General features: G+C 34.9%; 2 protein-coding genes and 1 long non-coding RNA gene across 5 annotated transcripts in view; all 3 read left to right on the forward strand.

The window, feature by feature from the left end:
- Nucleotides 1-19,035, forward strand: part of LOC139152194 (uncharacterized) — a 460,524-nt gene that overhangs the window by 385,354 nt on the left and 56,135 nt on the right. The window lies entirely within an intron of this gene.
- Nucleotides 546-13,042, forward strand: LOC139152200 (uncharacterized). 3 transcript variants are annotated; one of them, XM_070725343.1, is made up of 9 exons: nucleotides 546-1,140; nucleotides 4,710-4,789; nucleotides 5,544-5,624; nucleotides 6,042-6,229; nucleotides 7,731-7,766; nucleotides 8,554-8,593; nucleotides 9,535-9,610; nucleotides 9,786-9,835; nucleotides 11,048-13,042. In XM_070725343.1, exons 6-9 carry the CDS (start codon nucleotides 8,558-8,560, stop codon nucleotides 11,198-11,200), a joined length of 315 nt encoding a protein of 104 aa, XP_070581444.1. In that variant the 5' UTR covers nucleotides 546-1,140; nucleotides 4,710-4,789; nucleotides 5,544-5,624; nucleotides 6,042-6,229; nucleotides 7,731-7,766; nucleotides 8,554-8,557; the 3' UTR covers nucleotides 11,201-13,042. The 3 variants fall into 3 exon arrangements, with proteins under 3 accessions (XP_070581444.1, XP_070581443.1, XP_070581445.1); XM_070725342.1 differs by lacking the exon at nucleotides 546-1,140 and having other exon boundaries at nucleotides 1,153-4,789; XM_070725344.1 differs by lacking the exons at nucleotides 546-1,140; nucleotides 7,731-7,766 and adding an exon at nucleotides 7,798-7,879 and having other exon boundaries at nucleotides 1,153-4,789.
- On the forward strand, nucleotides 16,202-17,005 carry LOC139152185 (uncharacterized). Its single transcript, XR_011556590.1, has 2 exons — nucleotides 16,202-16,435; nucleotides 16,830-17,005. It is a non-coding gene; the product is annotated as an uncharacterized lncRNA (long non-coding RNA).

A 19,035-nucleotide genomic window follows, 5' to 3' on the forward strand; every position in this document is an offset into this window, starting at 1 on the left:
TCATTCTCTCAATTCAGGGTGACAAAATGGTTTGCTGAAAAATGTCACGGATTGATTGCGTCGTTTACTTTCGCTTGCTGACAGTGTACATTGATAATGCAATGTTTACATTTGTACGCACAATTACGGTGGCCCCTACACGCCACGGAATTCTATTACTTTTGAGTATAAACTCTAATTTTTCTTGACAATATCTTTAATATTTGTAAGAGATTTTATTTCTTCACCCCGAATTTTTAATTTTGTACGGGCAACTTTATTTTTAGAGTAAAATGTTTTAAAACACTTTGAACAAAAAACTTTAACTTTTAAAAAATAAACTTAACTTTATCTGAACTTTAACTTCTCGAAAGTATTTTTAGTTTTAACAATAAAGAAAATATTTTTCTCAAAAGTATTTTTTATTTTGTAAAACCAAAGTAAAAATTTTTGAAGATAACAAAATCCCCTACACATCATGGAAATTTATTACTTTTGAACATAAACTCATATTTCTTGACAATATATTTAATATTTGTAAGAAATTTTATTTCTCCACAGCAAACTTTTATTTCTGAACGGGGAAACTTTATTTTTGGGGTAAACTGTTTTAAAAAACTTTTAACAAAAACACTTTAACTATTAAAAAATAACTTTAACTTTGAACAAACTTTGAACTGACGGCAGACGGTGTGCGACGGGACCGCATTCAATGGGGTTCTTCATTAGCTCTGCATGGCAGGGCTGTTTGTTACCAGCGTTATGCGGTCTCCCACCACATAACGCCGGTAACACACAGCCAATGTGTGTGATAGTCATCTTTTCTAAGAGGAGAAGCCAGCTTCGTAATCTATAGAAACTGAAACTGAAACTGAACCGAGCCCGCGAGATTTGACCACAGTCGCGGACTGGTTTGGACTTTCACGTGTGGTTTGCGGGGTCAAAAACGTGAAAGTCACCCAGCCCGTAAAAGGCATATTCCATCCGGAGGTATGATATTTACCGTTTTCCGGTCTATACACGCAAATAAGAAACTCGCTCTGATTGGCTAACGAAGTCATTAGAACCTTTAGCTTACTCGATTTATTCATATATCAGCAGTAAACGACCGGCAGACGACCAGCAGGACTGCGAGCGAGCACGTGAACCTAAAACCTTAAGGTAATTATCACTTCTTTTTACATATTCCGGCATTCTGGGAGCATCCACTGACAGACACAAAAAACAATACTTCAAGATAATTTTTCGCTGAAATTATCGGCATAATTATTAATAATGTTAATTACCCCTACATTGTCAAGGTTCTAATCAGACATCAAGGTTTTACTTTACAGATCCACACAGTTGAAATAAGCCCAATGTTCTAAGTAAATATGTTATAAACCATCCTATATTATCATATTTTCTCATTATTAATTGTTAATTAATATTTTATTTTGCCTTCACATTGTCAAGGTTCTTAAGTACTGATTTTCATACCAAACGCTAAGGTTCTTACTTTTCATATCCACAAAATCAAATAAACCCAATGATTTAAGTTACTACATTATACAACCATCCCATATTATCATATACACATACAATATTATCATATTTAATCATTATCAATCATTAACTATTATTATATTTTGCCGTACAAGGTACTTAAGTACTGATTTTCATACCAAACATCAAGGTTCTTACTTTACAGATCCACACAGTTGAAATAAACCCAATGTTTTAAGTGAATATGTTATAAACAAGCCTATATTATCATATTTTCTCATTATTAATTATTAATTAATATTTCATTATGCCTTCACATTGTCAAGGTTCTTAAGTACTGATTTTCATACTAAAAGCGAAGGTTCTTACTTTACAGATCCACAAAACCAAATAAACCCAATGTTTTAAGTTACTACATTATACAACCATCCCATTTTATCATATACATATACCATATTATCATATTTAATCATTATCAATCATTAATTATTATTATATTTTGCCCCTACATTGTCAAGGTTCTTAAGTACTGATTTCCATACCTAACATCAAGGATCTTACTTTACAGATCCACAAAATCAAATAAACCCAATGTTCTAAGTTACTACATTATACAACCATCCTTTATTATCATATATACATGCCATATTATCATATCTATTCACTATCAATCATTTATTTGCCCCTACATCGTCAAGGTTCTTAAGTACTGATTTCCAGACCAAACATCAAGGTTCTACTTTCCAGATCCACACAGTCAAATAAACCCAATGTTCTAAGTTCCAGTTTTACAACCATCCCATATTATCATATACACATGCCATATTATCATATTTAGTCACTATCAATCATTAATTATCATTATATTTTGCCCCTACATTGTCAAGGTTCTTAAGCACTGATTTTCATACCAAACATCAAGGTTCTTACTTTACAGATCCACACAGTTGAAATAAACCCAATGTTTTAAGTGAATATATTATAAACCATCCTATATTATCATATTTTCTCATTATTAATTATTAATTAATATTTTATTATGCCTTCACATCGTCAAGGTTCTTAAGTACTGATTTTCATACCAAACGCGAAGGTTCTACTTTTCATATCCACAAAATCAAATAAACCCAATGATTTAAGTTACTACATTATACAACCATCCCATATTATCATATACACATACAATATTATCATATTTAATCATTATCAATCATAAACTATTATTATATTTTGCCGTACATTGTCAAGGTTCTTAAGTACTGATTTTCATACGGAACATCAAGTTTTTTACTTTACAGATCCACACAGTTGAAATAAACCCAATGTTTTAAGTGAATATGTTATAAACAAGCCTATATTATCATATTTCTCATTATTAATTATTAATTAATATTTTATTTTGCCTTCACATCGTCAAGGTTCTTAAAAGTACCGATTTTCATACCGAACATCAAGGTTTTTACTTTACAGATCCACAAAATCAAATAAACCCAATGTTCTAAGTTATTACATTATACAACCATCCTTTATTATCATATATACATGCCATATTATCATATCTATTCACTATCAATCGTTAATTAATTATTATTTGCCCCTACAATGTCAAGGTTCTTATAAGCACTGATTTCCATACCAAACATCAAGGTTCTACTTTCCAGATCCACACAGTCAAATAAACCCAATGTTCTAAGTTCCAGTTTTACAACCATCCCATATTATCATATACACATGCCATATTATCATATTTAGTCACTATCAATCATTAATTATCATTATATTTTGCCCCTACATTGTCAAGGTTCTTAAGTACTGATTTTCATACCAAACGCGAAGGTTCTACTTTTCATATCCACAAAATCAAATAAACCCAATGATTTAAGTTACTACATTATACAACCATCCCATATTATCATATACACATACAATATTATCATATTTAATCATTATGAATCATAAACTATTATTATATTTTGCCGTACATTGTCAAGGTTCTTAAGTACTGATATTCATACCGAACATCAAGTTTCTTACTTTACAGATCCACACAGTTGAAATAAACCCAATGTTTTAAGTGAATATGTTATAAACAAGCCTATATTATCATATTTCTCATTATTAATTATTAATTAATATTTTATTTTGCCTTCACATCGTCAAGGTTCTTAAAAGTACCGATTTTCATACCGAACATCAAGGTTTTTACTTTACAGATCCACAAAATCAAATAAACCCAATGTTCTAAGTTATTACATTATACAACCATCCTTTATTATCATATATACATGCCATATTATCATATCTATTCACTATCAATCGTTAATTAATTATTATTTGCCCCTACAATGTCAAGGTTCTTATAAGCACTGATTTCCATACCAAACATCAAGGTTCTACTTTCCAGATCCACACAGTCAAATAAACCCAATGTTCTAAGTTCCAGTTTTACAACCATCCCATATTATCATATACACATGCCATATTATCATATTTAGTCACTATCAATCATTAATTATCATTATATTTTGCCCCTACATTGTCAAGGTTCTTAAGCACTGATTTTCATACCAAACATCAAGGTTCTTACTTCACAGATCCACACAGTTGAAATAAACCCAATTTTCTAAGTGACTATGTTATAAACCATCCTATATTATCATATTTTCTCATTAGTATTTATTTATTTATATTATATTTTGCCTTTATTCACGCTGTCAAGGTTCTTAAGTACTGATTCTCATACCATACATCAAGGTCCTTACTTTACAGTCTTCCCATATAGTTCTGACACTGATTTTGCAGAAAGACACATCCATCTATCTTGCAAAGTATGAGGGTTATTGCAGAGAAAGACTTACATAATTCACACATGGCTTTTTGCAGGTGTCATATGAGCACTTTGATAAGTACAATGTTTTCCTGTAGCAAATGATCATGTGAGGCAAGATATGCTCACTATTTTCAAAACACCTGATATCTCTTCCTGGTCTTTGTTCTGTGTGTTTTTTGATTGTCTGTATGGTTTTGTGACTGTCTTTGCAACTGGCCATGTAAATATTTGACCCATGAACTTTAGAATATAGATGGTAATAATATATACCTTCCTTTTCCATATTACAATTATCTTTTTGAATTAACATATTTTATAATTAAGGTCACATACCAATTAATTCTGATCAGACACATCTGATCAACTGAAGGTTATCTGGTTTATAATGCAATTTAATTTTTTTGTCGTTATTTAGATATTTATACAATGTTGCGTCTTGACTTGGCCAAGAAACGTCGAAAAGACAGTGACAATTGGAAAAGAATTTCGAACAGAGTGAGTATTAAGTACTGTAACAGATAAAGTCTTACTATTGTAAATGGTATGTTTACAGTGACACCAGTTTACAAGCTCTGAAATCATTGATAATTTCCATTATTCTATGCATCTCCAACATTATTACTGCCTTTATGTCATTGCAAACATGCTCTTAGTAACTGTAGTTTATTGTATTTGTTTTGCTGAGTCATAATAAGAAAAAAACAGAAAAAATAAAAAAATCCAACCTACCGTCCCCTATATTATATATTATTGCCTGAATACATGGGTTTAGGTGCCCGAGAGCAGGTGACAATTTGCCCGACGCCAAAAGGGTAAATTGTCTCCTGCTGCGAGGGCACATCAACCCATGTATTCAGACAATAATATTTTTATTACATGCCTCTTCAAAGTTAATGCTATATGACATTTAGTTACAAGCAGGGCATTTTCAAACAATTTTACCCTTATCAACCAGCGTCAAACAGATTTTAACGAAAGTCAAAATAGCAGTGCGCGCATGGATATTTTACATGTAGCGTTAAGTGTCTACTTTGACGTCGAAAACATCGAAAGGCTTCACTGGCCCGGGTAACCATGGAAACTGGTCAGTACATCGTTCACCGGCCCGCTAACATCCAGGATGTTCCTATTCAAAACAGTGCACTGATTTGCATTCACCTCGAGGCATGTAATAACTCATATTGGAATCGCAGTCGAGATTGTAATAAAATTGTATTGATAATTATAATTACTCATTGTTTTCCTCAAGGTGAAGAAGTGGGTTGACACAGGTGCTAACGCCTGTGTCATTACCAGAAAACAGGCCACAAAGCAGGCATTTATTTTGAAGGTAGGCCATATATTATATTAAAAGCAAGTAAGTGTAACAAAATTTTCAATAATAGTTGCATCATTCCGTAATCTTACAGTGACACAGGCAGAGGTTGCCAGCATTTATCCCATGCAAAAAATTGTTGGCTCAGTAATGGAATTTATGGGGAGGTATTTGGACTATATAACTTTGTCTTGATATTGTTGGTCCACCATGTTAATTTGCAGTTATGGAACTCTGGAAGAAAACCCCAGCAATGAATTTGTGCAGTGTATAAAACTTAGACAAATGATATGGTTATTCTGTCTGTTAATCTGTGTCTGTGAGAAAACCTTGTGAATACAATCCAAAACAAACTAATTTCTTGTTTTTTTCATGTATATATATATATATGCTATTTTGAGAGTGAATTTCATTTCTTGATTCTCTTAACAGCATCTTCATGCATGATTTTCAGTCAGTACTTGATCTATCACCAAATGTCTGGACCTTAATTGATGATTGTACCAGTAGGAAGGTCATAATACCACAGTCTGGACCTTAATTGATGATTGTACCAGTAGGAAGGTCATAATACCACAGGATTTACCTGAAAAGCTCTTTGTTTTACCTGTGTGTAAGAGGTAAGTACTTGTTTTGTGAAGTTCCTGTTTTTAATCTCTACATTCAATAGGGTTGTTATCTTGTTTTGTTTTTTTTTGTTTGTTTTGTTTGTTTTTTTTTATTTTCTCATCAACAGCGCCATAAGGCAGCCACTTACATACAAGAAAATAAAAAAAAGGAAGGTTAAATACGCTAAAATTTAAACAAACAAAAAAGCACTCTAAAAATCAAACAATGACAAAAACAAATTAACATGTCTTTTAAAAGTTGAATTAGATTCTTCAAAAACATCGACATCGCAAACCTTATCAATCAGATCATTAAAAAGTTGTGACGTACGTCCAATCAGGCCATTTTTTGTAACATCAACTCTACAATAAGGGATGTGTAATAGAGGTCTATGTCTAGCAGAGTATCTATAAGGTACGCATAGACCATAAAAACAATTGTTTTTGTTCTGTATGAAATTAATATTTTATTCTCTACTAAAGATATATTTTATATTTATATTTGCTAATATTCTCTATTTCTGCGTATTCTCAGTATCTTGACAATTGACAAGATGTTTAGGATGTTTCTCTTGGCTATAGCGTTTTTCTCAACTACATTCTTTTTTCTGGTGCTAAAAGTTTTAACCTCTGTTGAAAGACCTGTAAAACTGGTCAGCTATAAGGGGTGTATGGACAGGTTTGAATCAGGTTTGGCATTACAGGAATGTATACAGTAACGTAATTTTCTGTCTGTATGTAGTTTTGTTACCACACATACTATAACTGGAATACCGGTTTTTGGACAGTAGTGTGTCAGTGTGTAATTTACATAGCCTGATACATTTTCTGAAAATTTCATGAATGTATTAAAGAAAAAGGTGTCAGTTTTTAATGAGAGAGGTAAATACAGAAATAAATGTGTGTACATTCTGTACTGAGTCCTGTTCATACAGTGACGAGACAGACAGAAATTTTAAGTGACTTTGCCCACAGCGCTGGCCACATGCAGACCTAGTCAGCTCTAGCTGTCACAGCAATGGGACGTCTTTGCTGCGAGACAGATCTGTAACACAGGGTTGTATTAGAGCCTGCCACAGGGACAAATTTTCTTTTTTTCTGTTTTATCCCAAAGTTGAGAGCAATAAATACTAGTCCATAATGAGACCTTAACTTGTCCTTGCACATTTATTAGAAACAAAATTTTGTACAAGTCAATCAACTTTGTATCAGTGTATGACCTGGATAAATGTGAAAGAGAAGTATAAGGCACATGCTTTGTTATATTTGAAGATGTGACTCTATAAGATAAATCTTAAAACTAATATTGCATTTCTTCATGCTGATTTATATATCAACTGTTAAAAATACTATAATATTTGTTGTCTTATTTGTCAAATTCCTTAATTAGCTTTAATGACCAAAATAACTCTGTATTTGTTTCATTTTCCCTTCCACTTTTGTTGAGTTTGTAATTATGTGCTGCTTTCAGTACCCGTCTGAAGCCAGAACTGTAAATCTTTTCTATTTATAGCCACCATTGGTTTCTAGCAGTTTTTCAAGGCAACAGGTTAGTTTCTTTTAATTTGTAACTCTTTCAGATATAAAACAATGTGCTGTTCATGGATAGTTTAATCCAGTCACAGACCATTGATACCAGTATGTGGCAAATAAATTTTGCAGGTAGGTTTATCTAACTTTGCCAGTTACCAATACTCATATCTTCCCACATCAGCTGTCTCTCAGAGACAGGAGAGTAGCTCTCATACATCAACTTTATGGTTGTTACAGCTATGCATTCACAAAATAGTATTATAAATTTTACTATTTCGTAAAAAATGCAACTATGAAAATGACACCCATTTAATTAAAACTAAGAAATATATTTTCTGTTAAAAAAAAAGATGAGACTCATAGTAAGCTACTTTATAAGTGCAACACTCGTATGTATTTTAGTGGTTGATTTCATATGGTATGGGTCAGAAAATAGCACTTGATTATTTTCCTAGACCAAGAGAAGTACATTGAGATAATAGATTGTTTGTCATCTACTGAAATTTGTTGAATGTCACATTTGTAAATGACAGTGTGCAAATAACAAAAATGAATTGTTTCCAAGAATCATTTGCATAATATACATAGCAAAAAGAAAAATTCAATCTTCCTATCTTGCGTAGCAGACTCGCCCTATCATTACCATGTTAAACATTTTCATTACATTGAAAGGTTATGTGAATGGTTGTTATCATGTGGCATTTAAATAATAATACATTCTGTATTGTACATGTTGATTATGTGAAATAACACTTCCATGAAAGATGTTGTACATATCACCATGAATTGCATTTTTTTTCCAGTTATATGAAGTGGAATGCAATCCCGATCACAGTAGCAAAGGTACATCTACTGTCTTTTGGGGATTTAATTTGATGTTGTGATATTACCATTTTGGAGACCTATGGCAATTATTTATATCTTCCTTGTTGTCACACATTCTTTTATTTCTACCAATTAACCCTTTGAGTGCTGTAATTTTTCCAACCAGAATTTTAGTGCAACATTTTAACAATTTTTTTGAATTTTTCTGTAATTTTTTTGATAATTTTGGTCTGAACGGACACCACATTTCATTGACTACAGTTTTTATCAAATTTTAGCAAAAATCTGGAAAAGTGGACTTGGGTACATTTTATAAAGGCGACAAAAATTGACTTGGCACTCAAAGGGTTACGGGTTCATGGACACATATATTTTTCACTAACAATTTTCACATAAAATATGGGGTTACACACCCAACATGCGGTATATTTTCTGTAAGGTGTATATTTGATATTGATCCCAAGGTTAAAGCAGGCCATAAAATTTGACAATAGGAGAAAAAAGATAAAATAAAAGACACGCAGAAATTGGCCTGTTTGTATAATGTTTAGTGGAAAAGATTGAGATAAAGTAAATATAATCGAAGTTTTTAACAATTTATTTCTGAATTGCTCTGTTTGATGATCTGTGGACATCAAATACATTTCAGTCAATATACATGCACCCATATTTTTATTTCTCTACTAAATAAAATGAGAATTAGTGGGCAAGCAAATGTAAAGCACCAACTTACATTTTTGATCAAGCAGAATATAACTTTCATGTAAATTTTCCACTCGTCCCGTCAGGCAACCGGGACTAGCTTTTCACTTGCCCGGACGTGACTTTCCCTTGCCCAAGGCAACCTGACAACCCTTGTCTTTCCCTGTTTTATCCATTAAGATAATAAGATTGGATCACCAAAACTAAAAAGTCCAAAAGAAAATAGTAAACCAACTTTGTCATTTAATATTTTTCAGCTTACTACCGTGTCAGCAGACAAACGTGCAAGATTGTGGAGTCTACTGCCTGTACTTCATGAACACTGTACTGAAGGTATGTACTTTATAAATTAGCTCAACTGTAAAGTATGTAGTTGGGATGGGGGAATATATCAATAATGTACAGATTTATGTGAACATATTGTTTTCTATTAGACTTACACATTGTACATTTCTTGTGTGTTTGGTTAAAAAGAAGCTCAGACACTTTGTATTGATTTGCATTACAGATACATGTGCCTTGGACCTCTATGGGTATCTCAAAAAAACTTTGAACAGGGTCAGTGTATATTGACATGTATAGTAGTAGTAGTAGTAATTTATTATAGTGACTAGTGATAAACACCAAGCCACAACGGGCTTATTAGTCACTTTAAAATAAAGTTAAATACATGTGAGGAAAGCTGTTCCTAGAAAATCTAAATACAAACAATTACATTTTCACAGTACAAATCAGGTAAGTCATTTGAAAACCAAGATCACGGCTGAAAATTAACGCGTTATATATGTTAGCGATTGTCGTCTTTTGTAAGCTTTACAAATGAATTTGATTGTACGCCAACTGGCGTTATTAATTAAAAAATCGAGTTTCTGAACATCTGAGTAATCTTCAAAGTTTCTACAAATATTATAAACAGCATCAAATAAAGTTGTCCGGTAATCATTGTACAAAGAACAATGTAATAAAAAATGCATTTCATCCTCCAGGGCGTTATCGTTACAATAAATACATTTTCTATCTTGTACAATTTCTCCTCTATATCTACCAGTTTCCACACGAAGTGGTAATATCCCAAATCTAAACTGAGCATAAAGTGAGCGGGTACTTCTCTCTAAATTATATAACAAATAGTTTTCTCCTTGAAAGGCCCTTTTAAAAATCTTATAGGTATATTAAGATAAATTTGTTCTGTGAAGTTATCCAAAATGGATAAAGGGCACCTTATTTTTCAAATTTGACAATGTTTTAGCATGTGCATGAATTGATTTCCTTCAAACTTAAGGACAAATAACTATATTAGCTTACAGTGGCAAGTTTTTTTCATGATGTGATTTTCCGTACCCATCTGATAGCAATTCAGAAATGATTTGTTTTCTTTTCACATGTAATTACTTCGTACTGGTACTTTTTAAATTGTTGTGATGACTGGATTGGAAAATTCATGGCACAAACATTGCTTGTTTCAAATGAAAGTTCCCTTACACTCGTTTATTTCTAAGGATTACATCTTTCACGCAGTTGTATACAACTGTTGCCAATACATTACAAAGTTACAAAAAGTGATATCATCCCAATATTAAAAATCAAGCTTTTCAAAAAGTGTACTTTGTCCAATATTTATGTGTTTCCCATGCAAGCAAAAGAACAGTAAATGAAACATTGTTACAAGTTTACTACTATATAATCTATCATCAAGGTCTTCATTTTGAGTTCATATTCAACCTAAAAGATAGGTGTTAACATAAGTCTCCTCACATGTTTTTTTTTCAGTACTTTAGAAGAAGATCATGTGTGTTGAATGAAAGATTCATCCAATACGTAGAGGAGAGAGAGCTGACATACAGAAAAGCTACTAATTTCAGAGGCTTCCTTCTAGATATTGTATTTGACAATCGTGAAAATGTGAGCAACACTACCCATTGATGATGGTATTTTGTCGAATAGCTGTCTTGAAAAATGGCAAATTGGAGATTTAACAAGTTATACACCAGTTTTCAAATGACACTTCTATAAACCATGTGTAACATCATATGGAATATTGTAACTTTGCTTATAGTCTGTTTATATTGTGCGACAATATGCTTGTAGAGAGACAATAGACTTCTGGACAACTTTACTTGTGGTTGTATTGCATAAATATTTCTGGTATGTGATGAAGATATTACAGACAATTATACATCTATCCATGATGCTGTCACTTGTGCCCAATTTTTCACACTTAAGAGGGTGTTCATGACATTTTAAAGGCCCATGAGCTGCAACTCTGCGAAATTTGTCAAACCTTAAGGTTCCTCCAATTTCCTCAGATATCCATTGCAATTTGAAAATTGAATGATACAGTTATTAACTATGCCTCAACAATGTTTGCTTGTGGTAGAATAGGCAAGAAATTTAGCAGATTATTGTTCATTTTAAATTTTCCACCATTTCAAAATCTTGGCATGTTATGTGAAAAGTGGAGACCTTTTTGTCAAAGTGGACTGAATCCCTTTCCAGTCTTTTCAGAATTAAGTGGATTGCATCATGTTGTATTCGTAAAGATTCAAATGCGTACATGCCCCATTTGCGCTGTTTATCATGTAGTTGTATGGAGACGGCCATATTTGGGCGCTGCACCTATTTATTATCTGTCATACTGAAACTGCCCCATGCAGTCTCACTCAGTGTATAATTATGCTTGAGTAAACATCTTTGAGTAAGAACATTTCTATTAACTAATTTTAATCTAAATACAAAATCATGAAAATAATGCCAAAGTTGCAGCCCATGTGCCTTTAATGCTGTCTGTCTAATTGCCTCTGAGTAATTAGCTTTTATCATGTTGCCGATTACTATACAGAAGGGGCTACATGACCACACACAGTGAGTAAGGTTTCGCAAAAGCTGATTCCTCCAAAATAATATTGTTGTGCATTTATTGATGACAAATATTTTACACGAAAAAGAGCACAAGAAGTTTTCTTTTTATGCAGCTTATAAGCAAATGCTCAATATTTGGTAATTTGTTTCAATATCTTTGACATGTACTCTGCCAACACTGTTACAAATTCACTACAGCAACTGATCTTGTTCATTGGTGCTTAATTTTGTGGTTAAATCTGTTTGGTTGGTTTCTCCAGATCAGGACATTTAATTGGTACATCAAGACATTGATGGTCAGCTAATGTCACTTTTACATCTTTCTAATTTTGCCATAACTCAAAACTTTGAAGATCACTAAGTGGGCCGACTCGCAGCGATTTCGAAGCTGTTATCCAATTGGTTGGCAGAATCGTACCGTTATAATGAAATAATACAAATAAACTCCCTAAGTTGCTGTGAATAGTGACAATCGACCAATCAGATATAACCTTGCAAACACGCTGCGAGTCAGCCGCACTAAGTTTAAGGACTAGTACAAAGAAGTTATTTTTAAAATAAAAAATGACTTAAAATTTAAACATACAATTTGCTGAATTTTAATCATGGTATTCACCCTGATGTCATTGGTGCAGTTGGTTTTTATTCTGTTATTTTGTAAGGTAATAGCAGTCGATTTCCCTTGTTTACTGTAATTTTGTAGTTCTTTCGGATTGATCCAAACAATTACTTCAACATTACAGTGCATAGCTTGTGATACAGTATTTTACAGTATTCCACTTTGATTGCACTCAGTCTGTGCCTTATATTTGACACATATCACCAGGAATTGTGAAATGTAGAAGTGTTTAAAACTTCAATGTGATTATTTTAATTATTAAAGATTTGTTTACATTGTTTTCAAAACAGAGTATTTGTTATTCTTGATTATACTTGTCTGTGCATGTAAGAACATAATCAGTCCTGGCTTTTCTTTTGTCCTATTGCACCATTAATTTGGTAAATCATGTACAGTAACCTCCTGCATTCAAATCCCCCCCCCCCCGGGTCAAGGTCTGAATGACCTTGATGATGAAGCCATCCTGAGAGGCCAAAATGTTGGAAAGGAGTGAAATTCCCGAGAAATGGGGGTCAGGATGGAATCCAAAGCCCGAACACTTGAGAGAATGGGAAAAAGAGAGGAGGAGAAAGGGGATGGCGGTGGGATAGGCAGAGCTGGTATGACATGAGCCAAGCGGATGAATGAATGAATGAATGAATGAATGGGAGCGATTAGACAAGGGCGAATGATGCTGTGTTGTGTGCATAAGTGGCCGATTGGCCGGGAAGGAAGATTGATAACGGTCACAGGTAGAAGAGCTGATTGGCTAAGGGAATTAAGGTGAAGATGTCGGGTAGGCAGATTAGCTAGGTGTATTCACAAAACACATCTGTGATAAAACATAGATTTCACTTTAAAATACCTTTTCTTGAATGTAACAGTGCGACAATGTCATAAATTTAACCATCCATATAAATGTAATATTACGGAAATTTTTGTAAGAAAAAAATTTCAATTCTCTTGATATACTGCCATTTTACATTTGTTTCTACAAACATCCCGTCCCGAGGTTCTAACTGATGAAATTTCACAAAATGCAAGGGATGATATGATATATCACCACAGCTTTTTCCTGCCTCAGGAGATTTCATTTTCATAAATGTAACAATTGTAACAAAATGCAACCAATTTTATCTGAAATACATCACATACAACAATAAATTCAACACTATTAACATGTGTTCAGGAGAAAAAATTGTGAATTACCAGTGTGACGCTGACTTAGATAACAAGTGTAGTACTATACTCTGCTGTCAGTTGATGATGGAAGTAATGATAAATAAGTAGAAAAGTGGGGCACCATCAAAGAACTATGGTGTAAGTTGTCCAAAAGTACAGAAATTAGTGAGCATGTAGTTATCTGCCAATTCAGCATGATAAATTATGAAAAGCTTCCATTTCTATGTACAAGAAAAAAATCTACTCACATTGATTCAAACATTAAAGACATAGTATCGGTGACTTTGGGCCATTTTTCTTAATTTTTTGTTCTGTTGGATTTCCATTACACTCCTTGGTATTCTACTAGCATGATAGATTCCAAGTCTCAAGATGAAACATATAGCCTTCATATGAATGACCACTGTTATTGTTGACAAATACGGTAAATGAAATCGGAACTAGTATTTTGTTTGCAATATTGATATTGCTGTTTGTACACTAAACAGGTAAACGGCTGTGTTGAGAAACTGTGCATCATGCTTTTGGGAATTGTACAAACACTGTAGGTAACTACTAAATGGGACAGAAATACAGAAACTATCCTAAAGTTATTGTTCCTGCAATCACAAGGCAATTGCCAGCTGATATCATGGTTAAATTTCATGATTACCTGTAACATTAAATAAAAGAATACAATCCCTTATGAAAATGAAACTGTGCGGCAGCTCTGCTGTAGACTAGCGGCAGCTCTGCCGTAGAGTTGCTGCACTAGTGCTGCACAGGAAAGCTGTGCAAGAGAGGCTGTGCAGGAAAATGCAGCTAGCTGCACAGTTTCTGCATAGTGTTAATCTGAGCAGAAACTGTGCAGCAAGAGACAAAACTGTGCAGCTTCTGTGCAATAATCTCCATACTGTACACCTTGTGTGCGGCAAATGTAAAATGTGTACAGCTTGTGTACAACAGACCTTGAAGTGTGCAGCTTGTGTGCAGCAGGCCATCAAAGTGTGCAGCTTGTGTGCCAGAAATGACATTACATGTACAGATTGTTATTGGTTATTGCTGCAAATAAGGAGCAACACATGATGGGCACATTGCCGACTATTTCATTACCGGGAGTACAGTGTACCGTTGCACTTCGTGACCAGTCATATTCAAGAAAACAAAACTGACCTTTCATTTATATTTCACATTCATTTATTTTTATAACAGACAATCCAACTTTTAAATTATAAAAACTGTTAGACAATGGACAGCTTTTAAAGCACAGTTCAGCTGGTGAAAGCGACACAGGCCTAAAACTCAACAACATTGCAGGATGATGGATATAAGAGTACATCTGTATTATACAGCAGTGACATGTAACATCATTACATGAGTACCCCCTTCGACGATCTGGTTTGGTAAATCAAGGTTCAATCGACAACTGAATTTTTAGGAAACCAAATTTTTAAAACAGGGACTTGTCTGACTTGCAAGTTAAACTCTGTATTTTCTGCGAGTGATACCAAAATGCACTGAAACAGTTTCGAACGAAATCTATGATGGTCTGTAACTTGTGTAAGGACGCGTCGTAGACTTTTGTTACTGCAAATCTGTACCTTAAAAATATCGACAGATGAGAACTTTTCATTGTAGAAACAAACAAATAAACTTCAATGTCGCAGGACCCGCTACTAGTACCTTGGCTCCAAGCAGGGCCGTGGACGTGCTCAGACTTCACGCTATAGCAGTGTATACACAGTATACGGTACGTACGTACAGCAGTGCCCAGCACTGGAAGCTAAGTCTGTGTCCTGTCATCGCTAACAAAATCTCGCTTTTTGTTATGACTGGATTGATATTCAATGCTTTTGTCCATGTTTTCAGCGTTAGATAATTGCCGAGCACAATTTTGGGGTGTTTCACACCCCATCCCGACCGCTGTACGAAAATCCAATACGCTGCTTCGCCAACGTCCAGTGCTGAGACTGAGAGCAGCCGACATGTTTACACTCTGAGGTCACGGTTCATCAAGTTCAATTCGCGCATTGATATTGAATCTTCGTGTTGAAAGAAATTTTACTCTATTTTGAGTCTTTCTATGATGAAAATAACCAGTTTCATTATACTTGTAAATTGGTTGCTCTATCAAGTATAAAACATAACGGATTGGTGAATAATGTAGAGTCGATTCCAACGTTTAAAAACGGGACTACATTATAAATCGCGTAATGATTTATAGATCGCACTTCCGTTAACGTCATGAGGCTTGATCGGCGCGAAGTTAGATTTTGGTACCATCGGCTGTGTATTTGTCAGGGAGTTTTCTAGTGGACAATTTCGTGATCTTTCTTTGGAATCGCCAGGCAAATGATATCACAGTGTTGGAAAAACGTGTATACAGCACCAGAGATAGACGGGTTTCAAAATTTGTGAACGCGAACAGCAGTAAAAATGCTCACTATGTTTTCTAAGTATGTACACACGGTTCGGAGAGACCTGCAACCGGAACCGGGATCGAATCATCCAGCCTCTGCGAGCCATTCTCAAATGTACCGGTAAGTCAATGTACCGTCCGTCTGTTCATCGCTATAATGTTCTGTAATCGTTGCATTGCTATGTTTAGCTACAGATAAATTTTCGTTGAGTACTGATTCATACTGAATTCACTTTCGTTTCACAACAGTTACAGTAAGTGCTGAGATTTTTGCAGATTGTCGCCCGTCGCCGCCGTTGGTATGTAAACAACATACGGCGAGCTGTCGGCTGTTTGACATTTGATCATTGTTAATTTAATAATCATAAATGTATATGCATTTTTTTGCTTCAAGTTTTCACCTTTTTTGTCTCTTTTCAAATAATTATTGATGTCTTTCATCAAATTGCGATGTTTAAATGTGTGGTCAAACGGTAAAGACTTATACTCTTCCCTGAACGATTTGTATTTTTCAGAATGCATAGTGAGGAAGGGACAAGAAATTGAGAGAACAGAAAGCCAAATCGCAGCCTTTGACAGTAATGTAAATGTTACATGAAACTTCTCGAGTCAAAAGAAAATCTCTTGAAGATACTTGTGGCATGAAATGAACATGGCATTTAAAATAAATCGTACCACAATTTGAATTTAATCTTTTTTCTCTATGTCTTTTTATTTAACAATAACTTTATTTGCGCTGACTATTTTTTCTTGTGAAACTGGTATTTCAGAGCTTAGTTGGATAAAACACATCTTGTGCTTTCCACAGTCTGTCAGGTTTTCAACGGTGTCACTAACATTGGCCATGTTTACACAAGCGATTTTACAACTTCTGTGTACATATCTGAGCTGAACGTATTATATCGTTGGAAAAGAAAAAAACGTTGAAACTTATGGTACAATACAAGAAATTTTGCTTTCACTTATTGTGTTGCTTCTTTGATTTTCAGTATCTCTCGTCTATTTAATAATGTATTTCGTTTCTTACTGTTGCTGAAATTGGTAAAAGTTTATCCCAGAGCTGACTGCTGTGGAATTATGCCAACTTATGAAGGAAATTTGCATTTTGTAGTTTGCGGCAAATCTGCAGTAACATGCAAAATAATTTGCCGCAAATTTTACCTACTCCTGGTAGCTGTCCTGCAAGATGCCACAATTTTCTGTGAAGTTCCTGCACAGTCTTTCAGGTACTCTGTAGTTCAAATGGCTATTGTGCAAACACAGGCTTCCACATTACCAACACAAAGTTAATGCAGTTACTGTTTTCAGCATTTCTTGCACTATATATTTGCTCAGTGCAGCTAATGTGTATAATGCGAAAGAATCACCTTACAGCAAAGCTGCTGCAACTTGTTGTATTGTTGCACAGTTCCTGCACAAAGCTACCGCACAGTTACTGTTTTCATTGCTTCTTGCACCTGTGCGGCAGCAACTAATTTGCATGAGAAAAAATCGCCTTACAGCAGAGCTGCCGCAACCTGCTGTATATTGCTGCACAGTTCCTGCACAAAGCTGCCGCACATTTACTGTTTTTATCATTTCTTGCGCCTGTGCGGCAGCAGCTAATTTGCATGCGAAAAAGTCGCCTTACAGTTGAGTTACAGTAATTGTCTGTTGCACTAGTGCCGCACCTGTGCAGGAACACTGTGCAGCAGGCTAAAAATTTTCATAAGGGATCACCTTTAATTTACATATTCGCATAATATTATGATTAAGAAGCATGTCTAAGTCTTCTATGTTGTGGCGCACTTCTTTACGTGGCTACCCTATAAAATTTGTGATTGGCTATATTCCCATTTTCCATGGTAACAGAGGCTAAATTTACATATGTGACCGTATACCTTTAAGGATGAGAGGTACCTTTAGTGGAATCTGTGTTTTATCACAGATGTGTTTTGTGATTACACCTAGCTATCTGCCTTCCTTACATCTTCACTGTCACCCCCTTAGCCAATCGGCTCTTTCTACCCATGAGTGCTATCAATCCTCCTTCCCAGCCAATCAGCCACGTTTGCACACGACACTACATAATCAAGCCTTTGTCTCATCGCTCCCATTCATTCATTCAGCCGCTGGGTCCATGCCATACCAGCTCATTTAACGCTGTCATGGACTTCACACTTCGTTCGACCAACATGCCATTGTAGAGGCTTTGCTTCGCATGCTCGGACATTTTTCCAGTTAACAGCGACGTTCCGCTTTGCCTGATCCCTTCACTGCTCTACATGGAAATCCCAGACCACGTTTTAGGTAGATTGTCTAGCAACTGCCACCGACTTACATGTACATAAGAACATCAGAAATTTTCCCTGCGTCACATTTTTCAACGGCTAGCAGACCACCTTTAGGTACCGTTCAGTTTTTACGGCCGGGGGGGGGCCGGCAAAATCCAGGGGGGGGTCATCAAAATTTTGGAATCCGCAAAGGGGGGGGTCATCGCTTTTTCACTGGTAGGAAAGGGGGGGTCACCACACTTTCAAAAACATAATACCAACAATAAAGTTCACTTTATGCCATGGCCATGATCGACCCTCTTTACCGGCGGGCCGCCTTCGGCGGCCCACTACAATAAATATACATTATGTATTACCCATGACCCTCTTAACGGGCAGACGCCTTTGGCGGCCTACTCCAATTAGGTTTACTTCATGCAATGGCCATGATCGACCCTCTTTACCGGCG

This window comes from Ptychodera flava, chromosome 15 (assembly GCF_041260155.1).
Source record: "Ptychodera flava strain L36383 chromosome 15, AS_Pfla_20210202, whole genome shotgun sequence".
In the NCBI taxonomy this organism is placed as follows: Eukaryota; Metazoa; Hemichordata; class Enteropneusta; family Ptychoderidae; genus Ptychodera; species Ptychodera flava.

What these genes read in the sequence shown, in the direction of transcription:
- LOC139152200 (XM_070725343.1), top strand. Translation starts at nt 8,558, where the DNA reads ATGAAGTGGAATGCAATCCCGATCACAGTAGCAAAG. An exon ending in TCCCGATCACAGTAGCAAAG is followed by an intron (nt 8,594 to 9,534) that starts GTACATCTACTG and finishes AATATTTTTCAG; the next exon opens with CTTACTACCGTGTCAGCAGA. An exon ending in TCAAAAAAACTTTGAACAGG is followed by an intron (nt 9,836 to 11,047) that starts GTCAGTGTATAT and finishes TTTTTTTTTCAG; the next exon opens with TACTTTAGAAGAAGATCATG.